General features: G+C 54.6%; 1 protein-coding gene across 1 annotated transcript in view; it reads left to right on the top strand.

Annotated features, from left to right (window-relative positions):
- The first annotated feature begins 245 nt into the window (after positions 1 to 245).
- MKNK2 (MAPK interacting serine/threonine kinase 2) overlaps positions 246 to 13,182 on the top strand; it is a 28,212-nt gene continuing 15,275 nt past the window's right edge. Inside the window, exons 1-7 of the mRNA XM_077841801.1 lie at positions 246 to 355; positions 1,705 to 1,875; positions 7,943 to 8,024; positions 8,632 to 8,733; positions 9,125 to 9,222; positions 12,148 to 12,227; positions 12,952 to 13,025. Coding sequence (XP_077697927.1) covers positions 1,828 to 1,875; positions 7,943 to 8,024; positions 8,632 to 8,733; positions 9,125 to 9,222; positions 12,148 to 12,227; positions 12,952 to 13,025 — 484 coding nt within the window. The 5' untranslated portion in view covers positions 246 to 355; positions 1,705 to 1,827. The remainder of the gene's footprint in view (positions 356 to 1,704; positions 1,876 to 7,942; positions 8,025 to 8,631; positions 8,734 to 9,124; positions 9,223 to 12,147; positions 12,228 to 12,951; positions 13,026 to 13,182) is intronic.

Genomic DNA, 13,182 nt, shown 5'->3' with positions numbered 1-13,182 from the left:
CCTGGGGCTGGGGCTGGTGCAATACCAGGGGAATTGCGGGGGGGGAAGAGTCGGTCCCTGGGGCTGGGGGCGGTGCAATGCCGGGGGGGAGGTGGCTCTGTCCCTGCAATAGCTTGCGGGGGGGCGGGGGTGGCCTGGCCTGGCCCAGACCGGTCCGGGGTGGCTGCTGTCGGGCGGCACGTAGGGCGCGGATCAGCTGACGAGCGGGGCCGGCCTTGGAGCCCCGCCGCGGAGGGGAGGGATATAAAGGGCGGCGCGTCCCGCACCCCGGCCCCGTAACTCCCCCTTGCAGCGCCGGCGGCCCGGGCCGTGTGTACCATCAGCAGTGGCGGCAGCGCTGCGGAGCCCGGGCTCGGTAAGGACTGAGCCGGGGGGCGGACTGCAGGGCATGGGGGGGGCCGCGGGGGTGGCGGACTGTAGGGCATGGGGGGTGTCCCCGGGGGGTGGGGGCGGACTGCAGGGCATGGGGGGGGCCGCGGGGGGGGCGGACTGTAGGGCATGGGGGGTGTGCGCGGGGGGGGCGGACTGCAGGTCATGGGGGGGTGTCCCCGGGGGGTGGGGGCGGACTGCATGGCATTGGGAGTGCCCGGAGGGGGGAGCGGACTACAGGGCGTGGGGGGGTCCCTTTAGACAGGGGGTGGCTGCAGCGGCCACCCCAGCACTGGGGGGGCAGAGACTCCCCCAAGCAAGACGCCTGTGGGGGAGGGTGGTTGCAATGGAAGCCCCTGGATCCGTGCAAACGCCTCCCCCTTCTCCCCGCTGATCTGGGGACGAAGCGCGGGGACCCCCGAAAGCAGCTGCAAAGGAGAGACCTTTGTGGCTGGGGAATTGCTGCTTTTCTTGCATGGATTTCAAGTGGGGGGGCTGACCCCAGGCCATTCCTACTAGTGGGCCCGGAGCTGAAGCTGGTTTAAGGAGTGTGTGTGGGGGTAGGTTGTTTTTCGGGGAGATCAAACCCTTATAATCTAGAGATCTAGATCTAATCTTGCAGGGGGTGTGGTGTGTGTGTTTTGCATTAAGGTGAAATCCCCCCGCCCCCACCACCAAAAAAGGTGGCTCTGAGATGCAGATGACTCGTGTGTGCTGCAAAACCCCTTTCTCCTGGGGGGCTCGGGGTGGTTTGTAGCCCAGAGGACCCCCGCAGCGCACAAGGAACCTGAGTTGGTGCAGTTTGCCCTGTCCCCCAAATAGTCCTGGTTCAGAATAATTCTCTTTGTTGTCACTGTGGCGCATGGACGCGCAATGGTTTCAGATCTTGCAATGCCAGAAGCTTCCCCTCTCGCTTCTCATTTAGAACCAAACACCGGGGAGTTTTATTGACCTGGCTACTGGGATGGGGGGAGAGTCTGATGAGGTGGGGGGGGCTGTTCGCATTGCAGCCTGTTCTGCCTTGTTTTGCATGGATCAGCTGGCGGGGAGCACCCTGGGGGCTTTGTTTTGGTTCAGGTTTTGTGTGCTGGGGAAGCAGTCGGAAGAGGCCCAGGGAAGTAGAAGTTAGGGCTATTGCTTTGAAAATCATCTTTATTTGTATGTGCAAGATTGAGGTGCTGGAGAATTAATGGCTTTATAGGTAGAGCGGGCAGGCCATTCATCCAGCATTAAAATGTAGCTGTGCCCTCTCCCTGAGTAAAAATGTCACAGGATGTCGTATAGGCTCCCCAGAAGCCGTCTAACAATCCCTGTATCTTTTTCCTTTTCCTCTAGGGTCTCCATCCAGCCAATCAGAACTAGCTCTCCTGCTTTCCCAATTTACTTTTTTCCCCCCATCTTTTTATTCAGTTTTTTTTTTTCCTTCCTCAACATTTTTTGGTCAAAAATCTCAACAAAATGGTGCAGAAGAAAACAGAAATTAAAGGTTTCCATCGTTCTTTCAAGGTAAACCTTACGAAGTTCTTTCTTTTGTTCTGCATTTGAGCTTCTGTGTTGTGGTGGTTTTTTTTCTTTTTTTAAATTGACTTGTCAATTGATTTTTGGTTTGTTTACATCAAAGTTAGAAATTATTTTTGTTCTTATTTTTTCATGCTGGGACTGTAAATTCTGGAGGTGAATTTGCAATTTGGGTGGGAATCCTTGGAAATCAAGAGGAAATTTATCTTGTCCAAAAAATGCATGCCAAGCTTCAGGGACGCTGGAACCAGTAGTAAATGGGGAACCCTTGGAGCATTAGAAACTGGCTAGGGCAATCCTATTTATGTCTCTCCATTGAGACTAGTTCTTTAGGTAATAAGAGTATGTGGTGCTTTAACAGCTTAAAAGAAGGGCAGACACATGAATATACGAATAACCAATGAGGTGGTGGACTGCTTGCATATTCATTGTTAGCTCAAAGGATTTTTAATCTTAAGGTCTTGCTAATTTAAGGAACAAATGACCGAACTGGAATGTTTCTCTATATGGAGAAATATATGTGAAACTGAAAACAGTGGGCTGATTTGCGGGAGGTGCACAGAGTTTTTGTGTTGGAGTTAGGGGTGTTCAGTAGCTCAGCCAATCAGGCCTCAGTGGTTATGTCTACACAGAAACTAAACACCCACAGCTGGCCCAGGCTTGATGGGCTGGGACTGAGGGGCTGTAAAATTGCAGTGTAGACATTTGGAGCTGTGGGACCCTGCCAAGAGGTCACTAAGCATTGGCTGATCAGGGTCCAGAGTAGCTACCTATTCCCAACGGCTCAGTAGCTTGAAATCAGTGTATGTTACAGGATATTGCTTCACCTGTGCACAGTGGATGAACTTCCTTGTTAGTGTTGCAACTATCATATGGCTTCTGCTACCCCAAAAACCACCCAAAGGAAATACAAGTCCTTCTTGGTATCTGAAAATGGGGGTTAGAGATGTTTTGAAAGTGCCAAAGGCATTTAGGTACATGAGTCCCATTGAGAGTCAGTGGGCTGCCTTCTCCTAAATCCATTCAGTGGTGTTGCAGATCTCTGCCTTAATAAACTCCTGACCATATTAATATTAAAAAAAAAAAATCTCCAGCTACGTACTTGGAATAAAGGGGATGGGAAGAAAGAGAATGTTATCTACAAGAAGATTTCCTGTTAGAAGGTGTGGTATAGATACCTGGCTTCCTGGATGTGGGTTATTGACCTGATTGCAGGGGAATTTCACCAGATGCCTCTATTAGGTCCATGTTTGCCCTGGGTCTGACTCTCAATGATGGATTGAGGGTTTTAAAAATGGTGCATGGGGAATAAATTTTCCAATGTTACAAAGACTCTTGCTCTTAAAATGACCAGAGCAGTACTGTGGATTAGGATTCTCTCCCTCTCCCCTCCCTCCCTCCCTCTCGGTGAGCTGGGGGTTTTGAACCATAAGTTGTTGTTGTCAATGGCACGGCTACGGTTAGGGCAATAAGAGCGTTGGTTCTACCGGCAGCGTGGCAAGGTGCTCTGGTGGGAGCTGATGTAGGTCTCGGTGTTGTGCAGGCCTCTACCTCGGAAGAGTTAGTGGGATGGACCAAATATTGCTGGTTTCAGTATCTTTTGCATAGGGTCGCTGAACACCGGCTCCAGTGCGTTTACATGGAAGAAACGTCTTTGGCGCTGGTGGGAGACCCAAGGGGATGTCAAAATAGCCTTGTCTGCTGCTCTTGGGATCCTGCCACCCAGCTGCCTGAAATCCACCATGAATGTCCCTGGAGCTTCTGTTTCCTGCAGCCTCATGGAAGTTGTTCCATGGCTGCACACTGTACTGTGCCAGGTCCCAGGCCTGGCAGGCAGGAGGCAGCCGGCTGCGAAACAGGCACTTTCCCCAAAGCTTGGCGGTGCCCAGCTGCTGCACCGCCTCCTCCTCCTGGTGTAAGGCCCCCAGTCCCTGACTCCTCCAGCACCCAGCTAGGAGCGTCCTTTTTCTTGCTGTGTCTTCAGTTCTCTCTCGGATCAGGGCCCATAAAGAGGATTCGGGTTTAGTAGGATTTTTTTTCCCCCTATGGTAAATGTCTTGTCTGTGCATGACTCCCTATTTCTGGAGGTCCCTCTCTCTATTGTGCGGCTTATGTGTCATAGATTCCCTGGCCAGAAGGGGCCATCATGATCATGTAGGCTGACCTCTTGTAGAACGCAGGCCAGAGAATTTTCTCCAAAATCAATAACTTACTCCAGCCGTCACCTAATCTTGGTGTAAGGGTTTTTCGGCTTTTATCTTGGGGCTACATCTCTCTAAATAGCGCGGATTAAAACAGAATTAGTCCATTGCTCTGAACCAGCCAGAAGGGCTGCATTTAACAGCCCAGTTCTCTTGTATGTGTCAGCATGTTGTGGATTCAGGATATGGCAGCTGGCACAGGGAGTTGAGACTCCATGAATGGTCTCGTTTGTTCGACCCTCTCCTTCTTTCGGATTTAAGGCCCCGTCCTGTCAGATGCTGAGCGACCTCTCGAGTCATGCTGTTGAGGGTGCTGAGCACTCGGGGGCATTGGGTGATTTGTTGGGGTTTTTTGTCCTCTCCTGTTGTCCCTCCGTCATCGCCCGCCCCCCCGGCATAACTGGCTCCTGGAGCAGTGCCCGTTGCAGGGTGATGTAACTTCTGTTTGGTCTCATGGTGGGGGTGCTGTTACGCAACCCCCTCATGCCATAATAAACCTGTTGCTGGGGGATGATGTGGAGTTAGTGGGTTGGTCACAAAACTTCTAAGTGGAGAAAGAAAATAGTGGTGGGGGGGGCGGAGGAAAAAAGGAGCCTTGCAGAAGGAGGCGAAAGGGAAATGCTTAGATGGTCTCTAGAACAGAGGGAAATTCCGGAGACCCTGCACTTCTGGTGTTTAGCTTGCCTTTGCTACAGCGTCTCTCCGAATGATTAGAAAGCAGCTGGCTCTGGGTGACCTTGGGTTATAAGGGGCACAGTAAAAATGGGCTCCTTTGGAGGTGCTGTGCCTGCAAAACGTTGATTCTTACTTTGACAAACCCAGGAGTCCTTCTGACAGTCGAAAAGACACGCAATCGCCTGCAGATTCTTGCCTGCAAAGCGTCCCGGATTCTAGGGGTTCTGAATCGTCCCCTCTTGGGCCGTGCTGCTGAAGACAATTGGGCTGGCCTTCCACCAGGGAGAAAGTAAACACGCGCTTTCTAGCTGTTTCTAGCCGTTAGGGAAGCTGGTGCCAAGCCCTGCTGATTGGCTGCAGGGGCAGCCGTTCGTCTGACACAGCCTTCCTCCTGGCTCGCTTCCTCGCAGGCATGGCAGTGGGGCGTGTGTGGTTTGTTTTTAATTCAGAGAGAATTCCACCTCCACCCAAACACATTTCATAACAGGGGGAAGGCTTGTACTTTGGTTAACGAGCTCTCTTTGGGGGGATGGGAGAGAAGCGTCCTGGACCTTTAGCTTATAATACTTTCTTAGTGCTTTCCATGCAGGGATCTTCGTGTTCTCTCCATGTTACAGTTAGGGAAACTGAGGCACAGAGTGGTGATGTGATTTTCCCTCTCTGTGCCCCCCATGAGTCAGAGATAAAGAAAGGAAATTGGTCCCCAGGCGTCCTATATAGGCCATCCCCTAATTCAAGGCAGCAGCCTGCCTGGCTGTTTTGGGCCTGCGTGAATCTCCCAGATGAAGACCCAAGGCTGGTAGCTCGGCTGGTTGCCAGCACTATGCATGTTCCTTCTCTAGCCCTGGCAGTGCCTTTCACTGGTGACCTCTAACCCCACCCCTGAACACTCTGCTCTGCCAGTCGTGCCAAAGTATGTATCGGCTCAGTGATGGGGGACAAAAACTGACGCCAGGCTCGTGTACAGCGCTTTTCATTGGTAATCGCCACGCACTTCTCAAAGGAGGGCAGTATCATTATCCCCATTTTACAGATGGGGAAGTTGAGGCACAGAGAGGTGAAGTGACTGGCTCAAGGTCACCTGGCAGGCAACTGGTAGAGCTGGGAGTAGAATAGAACAGAACCTGTCCCCACCTCCTGGTTGCATCTGGACCAATTTTTGTTGCTTTGGGACCTAAAATGAGAGTGGCTTCCAGGTCTCTGAAAGCACAATGCTAGTATAGTGACCCAGGCCCCTGTCCCTCTCTGCTCTTGCCCATGACTTGCCAGCTCAAGCATTCAACTAGTCTGGGCCAATTTGTCCCCATCCTGCCGCTCTGGGGTTCAGTGGCTGTACTCATGTCTCTACACAGGAATTAAACCCTCACCGCTGGCCTGTGTCAGCTTCCTCAGGCTGCGGGGCTGTGAAATAGCATGCAGACGCCAGTGCCGGCTCCGGGACCCTTCCCCCTCGCAGGAGTTTGTTTGCTGTGTAGACATCGCCTTCGTCCCACCCAGAGCTCATTACTGCAGGTTTCATTAAGAGCAGCAGCAAAGCGTTGGACGCCTCTCCAGCACCCAATCCTGTGCTTCATTCAAACCTCCCTCCGCTCTGAATGACCCCAATACAGCTGCCACCTGGCACCATCCCGTGCCATGTTTGTTCCCCTCCCCGGTCCTGTGCTAGAGACTGGCGGGGGGGGAACCGCTTGGTGATGGCCTATCCTTGTGGCCCTGGCTGGGATGGCTGGACCGAGCTCTCCAGCACCAGCTGCAAAGGCTGCTGCGGCTCCAGCTTCCCTGCGCCAGTCCGGTGACTAATGGGTCCCTCCCTCTGAGGAGGTGTGAACCGTGAATGAACAGGCCCCAGGGGAATGTGCTGAGGAAGAAGGCTGGCCTGAACTGCCACCCTATCATTTGGGCTCGCAGTAGCATGGTTTAAGTTGACACCCAAGCAGCCAGCCCCTGCTCATCTGGGAGCTGATGGCAGGTCAGGGTCATGTGGCATACCAGTCATGCTCTATTTTTGCGCCCTTTTACTGGCATCGAGGCTGTCGCTTCGTAAAACAGCCACTCTGTCTGGGGTTTGTGAAATGCTGGGCGGGTGGAGGGCTGGGCAGGCCCAGCGATTGGGAGGCAGGACTCCTGGGACTTGGTCCTAACTCTGCCGCTCACTTGCTGTCTGACCCTGGGGCGAGTGGGCAATGGAAACCGTGCCTCAGTTTGCCCCGCTGTAAAGTGGATAGAAGACTGCCCCCCCGGGGGTGTTGAGGCTGAACGTAAAGCGCGTTGAGATCCTGGCTGACGACAATGGAGCTGGCTGTGCTGTTAGCTGCCTCTGCCAATCCAACGTGGGAGCAGCTGGCTTTGTTCTTACCACAGCTCGGGGAGAACTGTGGATTTCTTCTCTCTGGTTCGGTCCAAACAGCCCCCACCCCCTTTCCGTATTGCCAAGCTCTGGATCAACCAGCCTAACCGTGACTCCAGAGCCTCACCTCAAACAAGTGACCTGCTGGGTGTGCCAGACAGCTACTTCTACTGCTTACAACGATCCTGAGTCACTCCACCGCAGGAACCAGTGACCGGGCACTTCCATCCTGCCTGGGCTTCTGCGCTTGAGCAGGAAGGGAGGGACAGGGAGCCAGCTTTCTGCTTGGGTTTATCTTAATGAGCAGAGACTGCCAGCTATGCGGGGATGCTCTCCTTGAAGGGCCCATTCTCTGTTCCAGAAACCAGTGTAACTTACCCACCTCAGTTGTCGGGGACCCTGTGCATGTTGCAGCTCTGATTAGTTGGTGTTGGGTATTAAATTGTCCCTCCCGCAAGCTAGCCACTGCCTCTGGGAAGGCTGTTACCAGCCGACCTCAGACTCCAAGGCGATTTTCTCTAGGCCTGCGTGTAAGGGTAGAAAAATGAGCTGGGCCATGGTGGAGGTGAAGGGGACTTGGCGTGACTGCAACTCCCGAGTACGCAGCGAGGTGTGTTGGTGGGATTCCCTTGCTGGGGGACCCAAGCCAGGCTGGTGGAGCCATAACAGTCTCCACGGGACTCATGTTAGCTGGCTGACGGGCTGGGATGAAGATATTCCAGGGGAGCAGAGCAGGATGTCGAGACCTAGGATAAGTGGCATGGAGACCCTTGGCGGCTACCAGCATGTTCGTGTGTGACTCACCCTGTTCTCTTCCATTCTGAACCTCCAGGGCCAGAACCCATTCGACCTGGAATTCTCCCAGTCAAGTCACCTGGATTCTGTCTTCAACTTTGAGTGCCCGGCCCGCCCCGGTGAGCTCTGCAGACTGCGCTTGACTTTAATACACGGGTGGGGGAGGGATGAAGACTGTTGAATGTTGGTTCCTTCTCCCCTCCTCCCTCTTGCAAACAGCCTTCAGATGCCTGGCCAGATGCCAGAAATACCGTCCCCAGCAGCTCTGATGCAGGGCAGTACTTAAGCACGTGTATGATTTTAAGCACGTGATGTGTGTAGCCTCCCTGAAGCCAATGGGGCTGCTTGCTGGCTCAGACGCATGTCTGGAAGATTGACACACCTTCCAAAATCTGTCCCAAGCTTAAGCCTCATCTCCTGTTGTTTGCTAGGATCCCACTTTCCTTCCCAGTAAATCTCACGACCTCCAGGGATCCTCTCCCCAAACCTCTCTGCTCCAGTCCCTAAACTGTTCTCTCATATCATTGTCTTGTCCGCCTTGCGGAGAAGGCACCTGGAAGCTAGGGTCATATCTGACCATACAAAGCATAAACCAAGCGTGCTATATTGGGTCCTGTGTGGCTAGTCAGTACCTGAATCCAGAGGGTGTATACGGGAGATGAGGGCTGCGCTGTATGGATGCTGGTGTGATGTTAATGCTTTCTGCTTGGCTTTGTTTTGGGACAGACATGCCTTCAAGTCAGCCCATCGATATCCCTGATACCAAGAAAAGGAACAAGAAGAAGAAACGATGCAGAGCTACGGACAGCTTCTCTGGGAGGTTTGAAGGTGAGAGGTATAGGAATTCGCGGGTCGGGGTGGTCCTGCTGGCAGTTCAGGGGGGAGCCGTTTGCCCTCAAAATCCTGGAAACCTCCCGCTCAAGCGGGCACTTGGTTTAATGAGCTTCCCACCTGCCCCAGATCAGAGCTGATCCAGTCGTGCGGACTCACCCATGGAGCAGAGAGGAGCAGAGCGCGATGTTATTTGATCACTAGCCAGGCACTGTAGCGGCAGCTGGGATGTGTGGCAAGAACTCTGTGCCCCGTCTGGCCTTGCAGCTGCACATCTGGGACTCTGCCCCGAGCGCTGGGGCAGGAGCTAACTTCTGCAAACCTCCCCACCCCCAGAAACCAAAAAACCAAAACTGTACTGAAGCGAGGTCCATTCTGCTCCCCACAGATGTCTATCAGCTGCAGGAGGAGGTGCTCGGGGAAGGCGCCCATGCTAGAGTCCAGTCCTGCATCAACCTCATCACCAACAAGGAGTACGCCGTGAAGGTATGGGCTCTGAGAGGCCACGTGGTCGAGTGGGTAGGGCACCGGGCTGGCACTGGGGAGAGTGGGGTTCTGTTCCTGGCTCCGGCAGTCACTTCCCTCCTTTGACTTTGCTTTCCACTCCCACCCTTAATTTGTCCTGTCCCTTTAGATGGCATGCTCTTGAGTGCTTAGCACATTTGCGCTTGTAGGGATCTGTCGGCGCTACTGTGATACACATAATAATGAGGCTGGGAGACTTACCCCACCCCTCAGCCTAGAAGCAGGAGGAGAGGGCAGAGGGAGGTAGCTACGTCTCTAAACTGTCCATCCACCCCAAACTTGCCTAGGGCTGTTGGTGAGAGAAGGAGACAGACTGGAGTTTGGTGGTGCCTAACGCTATGGGGCTGGCTCTGCTTGGCCTGTTTTGATGGGCTTCAGCCGTTAGCCTTCCAAGAGACGGGAGGATCTGAGCCAGCCGGGTGCCCATCAAATGGCCTGGATGGACCAGCATTGGTGCTGGAACTTGCAGAGCGGGTGGCAGCACTGTGTGCCGAGGGGAGGGGAGACGGCTCTGTAGTAACCGCTTTACTGAGCAAATCAGAGCAGCTGCGGCTAAGCTCAAATAAAAGGGGTCGTCCGAAGATAGCCAGGGAAAGGAAGCTCTTGAGAAGACTGGCTCGCTTAGTGTAGGAGATCCCCCCGGTCCAGTCCCTGTGAATTGCTGAGGGTTCGTCCCTTGTGTGCGGTGCCCAAGGCCATCCTGTGTGTGGGAGGGAAGTGCAGTTGGATCTTTACGCAGCCCTGAGTAAAAACCCAGGGCTCAGTGGCCACCCTGGTCCTGAACAGATGCAGCTGAAGATCCTAGATGTGGTCCAACTTAAACAAGAAGCCTGTGTAAGACTAGATCCCCCCGCAGACAGAGATGGGCTCGCTGCCTTTTGACATCGGTCAGCTTGTCGGCCCCAGTGGGGGGAAAGGCGGCCTTATAATTAAGGTGCAGGGTTGGGGGTCACGAGACCTGGCTTCTGCTCTTGGCTGTGCCACAGACAGACCTAGGGCAGGTTTCTTCGCTTCTGTAATGTGGGCTTGATCCCTACCGGGCAGGGGAGTCTGGGAGGGTAAATTAGTGCTCCCAGAGCACCTGGGGAGGACAGATGAGTGGGAAGGATTATGCTAGTGGGACGGTTAGACTCATTTGTGTGTTGGGCGTCTTGACGCCTCCCAGCAAGCGGGCGGGAAGCAGAACAGGTCCTGGCGAGCCGCCTCCCTGCTGTCTGTGTGATTGCCTGCCGGGCTGTTGGAACTCCAGACGAAACCTGTCGAAGTGCAGTTCTGTCGGGGCTCAGATTACCGCAGCAATGCGGGCTCCTCCAGGCTGGGAGCCATCGTGCCGAGTTCTTTGCAGGACTCCAGGGAAAGAGCGCCGCTGTCTGGCAGCGTGCAAAGCTTGCCCACACCCAGCCTGTTCGGTCTGTGCAGCTGAAGCCTCAGCAAGCGGAGTGGGGCCGGCCGGTGCCCCTTTGTACCGAACAGCGATTGGCTCCTTGGCATCAGGCATTGCCATTGCGGTGTGCTGGCATCTGCACGGAAGCGATAGGCTGTGGCTGGGTGCCTGTGTGGAGGGGAGGGCTGTGAGAGCGGGGGGCTGCGCGCAGGGTCATGCCCTTCTGAAAAAGGGAAGCGTGTTGGGTTTGGAGGAGAGCAGCTGTTGGCTGTTTGAGCTGCAGTCTCTGGGGAGCGTCTTTGCTTGTGCAGGGGACCGTTGGGCAAGCGGCCCACGGGAGGGGAACAATGCCGCCCTTCTCCAGCAGCTTGGCACGCCTGGTGCCTCAGCAGAGCAACAAGGGCCGTGTGTATCGGACCAGAAATCTGACCCTCCGTTTCAGACACCGACGTTTTTTGCTACAATAGAGCAAAGGGGAGAAGCCCTTCTGGGCAGTCTGAGGCCGTTCCATGAGCCAAAGCTAGCAGCCTGGCATGGAACTGCCCTGTACCATATTCATCAGGGTGAGGCTCTCAAAGCACTTTACAAACACCTGAGCCTCAGGCTCTGTGCTGGGGGTCCAGGAAGTAGAATTCCCCATGTCCCCCATGGGGAAACTGAGGCACTGAGAGGGAAGTGACTGCCTGATGTCATGCAGCAAACTGGTGGCAGAGGGAGGCTCAGAACCTAGGAGTCCTGATTGCCAGCCCTGCACTCTGCCCCCTACGCTGTCTTGGGCGCTTCTTAGAACTCCCTGCCCTGAGCCGCCTTTGCAGGAGGCTGTACTCTGACCTCTGCTCTACTGGTGTAAATCCAGAGTGACTCCACCGCAATCAGTGCTTACTCCAGATTTACTCTGCTGTGGCCGATCCCAGCCTGTGGCCCGGCTTATCTTGTATATTTATGGCTGTCTTTGTACAAGCTCTCTCCCCACAGAGCCTGGGGAGGAGGGAGAAGGGGCCCTTATCTCTGCAGCCAAACCCCAGGGCCGCCCTTTGAAGTGTGTAGGGGCCTCTGTTTTGCTTGGCGCATTAGACACGTGACCTGTTGTTTGGCTGTCCCCCTGGAATGAGAGCAGCTCCTCCCCTGCGGAGGGAAGGGTGTGGAGGAGAAGCTGGCATGGCTAATGTTGTCACCTCCCTGAGGGGTGGGGGAAGGAAAGCAGCCTTCTCTGCAGCTGGTTAACCCCTTCAGGGATCTCTGAGTGGAGCCACCCTGCCTGGCTTGGTCTCTGGGATCTGTGGACAGGGTGCTGTTTGGCTTGTTAACTGCTCTAGGGCTGTGTTTTGGCTTATGTAGCTAGGACGCTGTAGCAATCCAGTTTGGGATCTGAGCTCCGGCATCATTCCTACTGGATCCCCTCCCTGTGCCCTGGGACTTTGGGGGGTCCAAGGCCCCCCCTCTTCGAGCAGCCTGTGGGGCCATGGTCAGTCTCCAAACTCCTCTCCCTACTTCTGTTTCAGATCATTGAGAAGAGCCTTGGACACATCCGGAGCCGGGTATTCAGGGAGGTGGAGATGCTCTACCAGTGCCAAGGACACAGGTATGGGGGAGCTCCCTGCTAGGCCAGAGGCATACTGGTTCTTGGGATCTCTGTTGCTGGGTGGGTGGGCATTGCTTTAGCTTACGGCCAAGACTTGCCACCCCCTTCTCTTTGCAATCCAGGGTAAAGGTGGGAAGATGTGCTTGCTCCCACCTTAACCTTGGCGGGCCATGTGAGCATCTCTGGCCTACATTAACACCTGTTCCATAGCAATGAGTATAGATCTCTTTTTAGCTGCGTTGACCCACCAGTGACCTGCTGAATGCTGGAGATGACTCCGAAGGGCTCTTCCCTCTTGTAGGCCGCGTGCAGGGTTTGGGAAGAGGGGGTTTGTTGCATTTGTGGAGAGTTTAGTCTCACTGCGCAGAATAGTAAGACCAGCTCCCTGGATAAAAAGCTGAGCGATGCTCTTTCTCGATAGCAGCGTGTTGGCCAAGGGAAGCATCTGCTGACAATTAGGGCTGTGGTATAGCTAAGTCGTTGAGCGGGACACTGAGAAAACATCCCCTGGAATGCTGGGAAACCAGCTGTGGGCCCAGGGCCTTCTGGTTCCAATAACTGAAACCCAGTTCTCCTTGGCGCCTGTCCTGCGTCTGCACGCCCATGCACGCTCGTGGCGTGGAGGAGCCAGCTCTGGGAAGGCCCTGCGGCTGGCTGGAGGGGGAGCTTTGTGGGACAAGAGGGCAGAGCTGAGCTGATATCCCCCCCGCCGCTCTCCTTACAGAAACGTCCTGGAGCTGATCGAGTTCTTCGAAGAGGAAGATCGATTCTACCTGGTGTTTGAGAAGATGCGAGGAGGTAAATATCCCTGCAGGAGCACTGCCTCCTCCTCCCTCTTCGTGGCACCGTTCACCTCTGGCTGGCGGGGCGGGGGCTGTGTTTTCTAGGCCAGGACCTCTCAACCTTTTCCTTTCTGAGGTGCGCCCCCACCCCCCCCAAATATACTAGAAAAACT

This window comes from Eretmochelys imbricata, chromosome 25 (assembly GCF_965152235.1).
Source record: "Eretmochelys imbricata isolate rEreImb1 chromosome 25, rEreImb1.hap1, whole genome shotgun sequence".
Classification (NCBI taxonomy): Eukaryota; Metazoa; Chordata; order Testudines; family Cheloniidae; genus Eretmochelys; species Eretmochelys imbricata.
The sequence above is the reverse complement of the archived record's forward strand: the minus strand, read 5'-3'. Positions and strand labels throughout refer to the sequence as shown.